General features: G+C 34.3%; 1 protein-coding gene across 1 annotated transcript; it reads left to right on the top strand.

Annotated features, from left to right (window-relative positions):
* The first annotated feature begins 2,613 nt into the window (after positions 1-2,613).
* LOC137709636 (aldehyde dehydrogenase family 3 member F1) lies at positions 2,614-5,990 on the top strand. The gene is made up of 11 exons (XM_068448651.2): positions 2,614-2,629; positions 2,903-3,119; positions 3,525-3,593; positions 3,744-3,840; positions 3,949-4,155; positions 4,274-4,398; positions 4,494-4,598; positions 4,691-4,863; positions 4,963-5,053; positions 5,136-5,285; positions 5,375-5,990. The coding sequence occupies exons 2-11, from the start codon at positions 2,922-2,924 to the stop codon at positions 5,609-5,611; spliced, it is 1,452 nt and encodes a 483-aa protein (XP_068304752.2). The 5' UTR covers positions 2,614-2,629; positions 2,903-2,921; the 3' UTR covers positions 5,612-5,990.
* Positions 5,991-6,196: the final 206 nt, after the last annotated feature.

The raw sequence follows: 6,196 nt of genomic DNA, 5'->3' as shown, positions 1-6,196 counted from the left end.
ACCAAGCAACAACCCTAGGATCATGCCAACAGAAAACTCTTCAAAAAGGATCCTGTTAAAACATCCCCAATGAGCGGCTTTATATGAGGGCTAGAAAATTGGTGGATATAGCCTAATTTAGAGTTTTGAGGAATCTTCGGTACTCTAAGAAAGAATCTTTCGCAGTAAGGGGCTATATATCTTCTGGGCTCTATATAGGGCTATATATTTTATTTATGTAATAATTTGATGACGTGGTAAATTTATTTTTGTCTTAACTTTTCTTAACTTGATTTTTGGATGTGTTAGCTTAAACTTTATTTATGAACTTTTTGACCTAAAAAAATTCAAATTTTGACAAAGTTAGATTTTATCACTTATGCTCTGTTGTAGGCTCTCTTATCTCAATCTCATCCGTTAGTTTGTTTATATGAAATCAGACAAGATAAGATTTCATTTTAGAACAACCATTAGATTTGATTATCTTATCTCAATCTCATCCAGTGGTTTAGTTCTCTGATTGACAAATTCTCCGAAATCAAACAAGATTTTCATTTCATAACAACCATTGGATTGGATTATCTTATCACAATTTAGTTATGATATTTGTGTATATTTTCGGTTTAGGTCTCTAAACTACCAATGTTAAATTTCATCATTTTTTATGAATTTTTCAATCTAGAAAATTAAACACAAAGCACTACATTTTTTTTCCTAGTCAATAACACAAAAAATAGTTTTTGTTTGTATATGTTTTCGTAATCAAACAAACGGTTGAATAATAAATCCTTAAAATCATGCTTTGGAATTAAAAAAGGGGCTCACCCATTTCTAAACCCAAAAAATAGAAATTAAAAAAGAAAAAATAGATTGGGCCCTCAATTTGGTGTGAACCCCTTACTTTTTTGGAGCTAGATGTAGCCTAACTCTTGGTAGCCTTAAGGTGGATAAAGTTCCCATTAAAATCACGTCCAATCAAAGACCCAGCCCCATAATAAGATATATAAGAAAGAATAAAAAAGAGGAGCGTTGGTAACCTTGTCAGCTTTCATTTTCATACTTCAATGTGAACAATATTCCAACTGTATTTTTTTAAGTTAATCTCAAAATTTAAGGATTTCGATTTAGGGTCAAATTTTATGAAATTCCGAGACAATTTCAATTGTTGTACGATTTTGCAAGATAAGAAAAAAGAGCTTAAAAAAATAGAATGAGAAGCTTTGATCAAGATGAGCGGTAGCATTTCTGAAAAAGAAGAAAAACAATAATAAAAATGTTGAAGACAGAACAACTTTCTCACATTTTAAGACATTTTTTCTGTGGTTTGGATATTTAGGATTTATTACCAGAAATTGTGGTCCATGCAATTCCTTCCCAAATAAAATCGATGACCTAACTTAGAACCATTGGACCACCTTCGGGGTTCCATTTTTCTTATACGATAGTACTTACATCTCTTTATTAGGGAATTTACATGTTTCATTTATTTAACGACTATTTTTAGAAAAAATCTTTCAAATCGTAGATTATTTAGTTATTTAAATGTCTCAAATAAATAAATAGTTTATCATGAATATGTTAGTTAATACTCATACTAGTCAATTTATTTCATATATTTGGATGACTAGACGATCTCTAATTTAAATAATTTTTTGTAAAAATAATCTTCAAATGAAAGACTAAGAAATTGAACAAATATAAAATTTATAGTACAAAAGTATTTTATTCGCTAAGTGATTAAATATGCGGATTTTTACATGAGGATATGGTTTGCTGGTAATGGCAGTCATGCCTTATCTCCAGCCCATTTAATGCTGTTAGGTGGGAAGTGCAGTCAAGAAGTTTGTCTGAATCTGAAAACAATGTCCATCGGCCTACTGAGATGCATCACTAAAATCTTTTTTTCCTTTTTTATTTCTTAGTTATATATTTTTGTTTCATCACTAATTTGAATTACATATGTATGCATTACGTGACAAATTAAAAATTACCCATTTGTATCTTCAGGGATATCTTCTAAAATAAGATCATGTACACATACATTTTTTGCTCCCTCTTGCAAGACACATTATAAGATAGAAAAAGGAGTTAAGCTAACATCAATCATCAGTGGCCGTGTTATGCAACAACAGTCGTTGAGAGCACTCGCACCGGAAAATTTGGATTCAAATCTCATATTTCAATATAAATATGAGTAAATAATGCACTAAAGACTTAAAACTCATATATAAGTCTCTGGTGAAGTTACTCAAATTTAGAATTCAACGTGAGATTTGAATCTAAGATGGAACTCATGTCAACTAGAAAAATGTTATTCAATTAAGAAAAATGAAATTTGAGTTTTGAGTCTAATTCTCTCCAATACACTATGCACATAACCGAATAGTTAGAACTCAAATATGAGTTTTGAGTCCAATGTTCAGAAAATCAAAATACATAAACTCACTATTTTAAAACTCAAAATATAAAAATATGTGTTAAGAATTTGAGTGTCAGCATTGGAAATTCTTTGATAGAAATTAGAAGATATGTATAAATCTCTTCCCTCGTGTGTGACACTCTGATACAACAACAAGCATTAATCACTATGGGATTCACATGAATCAACAGTCAGTCGTCCCATAATCATGCCACGTTTCTGCAGACATCGGTGGGACAAGTAGCATTGATTTTGTATTGATTTCTAACTAGTCCCGTCTTGAACCAAGTTAGATGACTACTGTAGGAAGTAAAAACTGCAACTTGTTTTTGGCTCACGCATCAAATTGCACATCTAACGACTAAGTTTTTACAACAACAAAAAACAAAAGCTCTTATACTTGTTGTCTACAATTAAAGTTAATTGTTTTGTTAGGGGTCTGCGTTGAAATTTCCAAAAGTTGGCGTCCGTGCTTTTAAGTTCTTTGACATTTTTGGAGTTCAGAACTCATACAGTTACAGCCATGGAAGCAGTGAGAGAAGTGGAGGAAACTTTGTCTGAGCTGAGGCAAACATTCAAAAGTGGAAGAACCAGAAGCGTTGCATGGAGGAAAAAACAACTCAGTGCACTTCTGGAGCTCGTGAATGGCAACGAAGAGAAGATTTTCAAAGCTCTCGATCAAGATCTTGGCAAGCACCCAGTTGAATCTTATCGGGATGAAGTAGGACTACTTCTTTAATTTGTGTTATTATGGCACGACATCTGTTCTTTAATTGTTGCATGAATAATATGTCGATATTGTTTTCATCAATAAAAATATAACGTTATTATTCAAATCTCAATAGTTGAAATGATAGTTTTATGTGTGTCGTCTATTTCTGATTGATAAAAACATAGTTATTTTATGATTTGATTAGTTTAACAATTGAGATTTGATTTCTTTTCCATATTTGATTTCTGATCCTCTTTGCCAATTTATCACGTATTTTCAACCATATCGATGGGTGAGAATTTATGGCCTTTGCCCGTGATAAGTTTTAGTATTGAAGCATATACAAGGAAAAAAAAAAAATTAGTTTTGTGTGTATAATACAATAGCTAATTTTGTTTTGCCATTGGATTGTAGGTTGGAGTTGTGAAAAAATCACTCAACCATACTTTGAGCAATTTGGAGAAATGGGCTGCTCCTAAAAAGGTACTTTGAACTCTACTAATTGATCTTATTTGTTATGGTTGCATTTGTTCAGCTTAGGTTTTAGCTCAAAATTGTTCAGGAAAGTGAAGCATTGCTGAGTTAGGGTTTTGCTACTTCTATCATTTATGTAAATTTCTGGCATTTGGGCAGGCACGATTGCCGTTGCTTTTGTTTCCAACGAGCGGGGAGGTGCTGCCGGAACCCCTCGGCGTAGTTCTCATATTTGCATCTTGGAACTTCCCAATATGTGAGTGCAGTTGATTTGTAATATGATTGTTTATGTTGCATCTAAGGAGATCTCATAAGGTGTGCTGTATTAGATCGTTATGAATAGAAATTTTCGGCGCTTATGCAGCCTTGGCTTTGGACCCTGTGATCGGAGCAATAGCTGCAGGGAACGCAGTGGTTCTAAAACCTTCAGAGCAAGCGCCGGCGTGCTCTTCTTTTCTTGCCAAGACCGTCCCTCAATACTTGGACGGCAAAGCAGTTAAAGTTATTGAGGGTGGGTCAGAAATCAGTGAACTCCTCCTGCAGCAGAAATGGGACAAGATATTCTTTACTGGTATATATTTCTGCGATCACCTTAGAGTACATATATTAGTTCACATCCACGTATTGTGTTGTCATGCTTTGTTGCTTTGGCGATCTCATGAATAAAAACATAAATTTGCCTCTTTCAGGAAGTGCACAGGTAGGGCGGATGGTCATGTCTGCAGCTGCAAAGAATTTAACACCGGTCACACTAGAGCTGGGTGGAAAATGCCCTATTGTCCTGGATTCACTCTCCAATGCTTCAGATTTGAAGGTTTTTTTTGGAGTAACTATAGCCTAATGGTTGTGGGATTAAGATCTTCAGCTACACATATTTACTCGTATTGCTTTTGTTGTGTCGGCCTGAAGGTTGCAGTCAAACGAATAGTAGGAGGGAAGTGGGGACCTTGCAATGGACAGGCATGTATCGGAGTTGATTATATGCTTGTTGAGGAAAAGTTTGCTTCCATGGCGGTAAACATAAATATTTGCTTTACAGTTATGAGCAAGGTCTAATGGTCTATCGGAATTGAGATGATTTCATGTCCGATTTGTTTGTGTTTTAGATTGACTTGCTGAAGAAAACAATCATGAGATTTTATAGTGAAAGTCCAAAAGACTCAAAGTGCATAGCTAGAGTCGTTAATAAGCGCCATTTTGAAAGGCTGCATAATCTTCTCAAAGACCCTCTCGTTGCAGATTCCATTGTATATGGTGGTTCACTTGATGAAGAAAACCTGTAACTTCTCCACGCTTTTAGCAGTTCCCCTGTTCGTCGAATTTGGTAAGATAATTCAGAAGTAACTGCTGTCTTATATATGCTCATCGAACTTTTCAGGTTCATAGAGCCAACAATCTTGTTAGATCCTCCGCTCAATGCTGCAATCATGACGGAAGAAATCTTTGGCCCGCTGCTTCCAATAATCACTGTGAGAAATTGACATAGACCCTTCTGTGATTGTTGAATATTTTTCCAAACTCCAAAAAACCTCCTTACTTTGATTTGTACAGTTGAAAAAGATTGAAGAAAGCATAGAGTTCATAAATTCAAAGCCAAAACCTCTAGCCATCTACGCCTTCACTGAAGATGAAAACTTGAGGAGACGGATTGTATCCGAAACATCCTCAGGAACTGTGGTTTTCAATGACATCTTGATTCAAGTACTGCATTTTTCTCCTCTAATAAGTATTTTCATTTTCCTATATGATTTTCCAAGACCTAACTCCATCACAAATCTTTCTATCTACAGTTTGTCTGTGATTCTCTACCGTTTGGTGGTGTTGGTCAGAGCGGCTTTGGGAGGTACCATGGCAAGTATTCTTTCGATACTTTCAGCCACGAGAAAGCGGTTATGCGAGCAAACTTCATCATCGAATTTGGGTCTAGATATCCTCCATGGAATGACTTCAAAGAGAATTTTATCAGATTCGCCTACAATTTCGATTACATTAGTCTTGCTTTGCTCTTCCTGGGATTTAAGAGGTAGAGTTTATATTGAGTCATAAAAATAAACCGCGTGCAAGTGATGCTGCGTGCAAGTGATGAACTGCCCTGATAGATAGGGTATTCCTTTTCAATTCATTGCATCTGGTGTGCAAACATTTTCCCCTCCCCTCAATATTATTTAGAATATTAATATCGTTTGTAATAAAAAAATAAAAGTTGACCTCGAAATTACTGGGAAAAGAAGAGCTACTTGAGGCCTGCTTCTAAGATGGTATCTTACTGTCTTATCTTAATCTTCAAAAGAAAATATTTAGCGTTCATGTTTTATTATTATTTTTTGTTATAAACTACGAAGGTAATTCTATGATAATTGTTCTTTTGTTGTAAGAATTTTATTATAATTATTTGTACTTGGTGTATCTTCTTCTATTTATATTACTGCATTTCATATTTTTTAAATCTTGTATGAACTATAATTTTTTCAACCATCTGACTTTCCTTTTCTTCAAGAGCAAAAATAAGAAAATAAGGCTAAGGAGTAACGCGAATATCCAAATAAGACGGTTCAAATTATTGTACTATATACAGAATGATCAGGTGAACCAAATGAATAAAACGCGAAAGT

This window comes from Pyrus communis, chromosome 15, assembly GCF_041283825.1.
Source record: "Pyrus communis isolate YQ-2024b chromosome 15, ASM4128382v1, whole genome shotgun sequence".
Taxonomy (NCBI): Eukaryota; Viridiplantae; Streptophyta; class Magnoliopsida; order Rosales; family Rosaceae; genus Pyrus; species Pyrus communis.
This window is presented reverse-complemented; position numbering and strand designations above follow the sequence as displayed.

Excerpts from the sequence above, each read along its gene's own strand:
- LOC137709636 (XM_068448651.2), top strand. The coding sequence starts at position 2,922 with ATGGAAGCAGTGAGAGAAGTGGAGGAAACTTTGTCTGAGCTGAGGCAA. Across the intron at positions 3,120-3,524 it reads TTGAATCTTATCGGGATGAA|GTTGGAGTTGTGAAAAAATC; the intron begins GTAGGACTACTT and ends ATTGGATTGTAG. Across the intron at positions 3,841-3,948 it reads ATCTTGGAACTTCCCAATAT|CCTTGGCTTTGGACCCTGTG; the intron begins GTGAGTGCAGTT and ends GCGCTTATGCAG.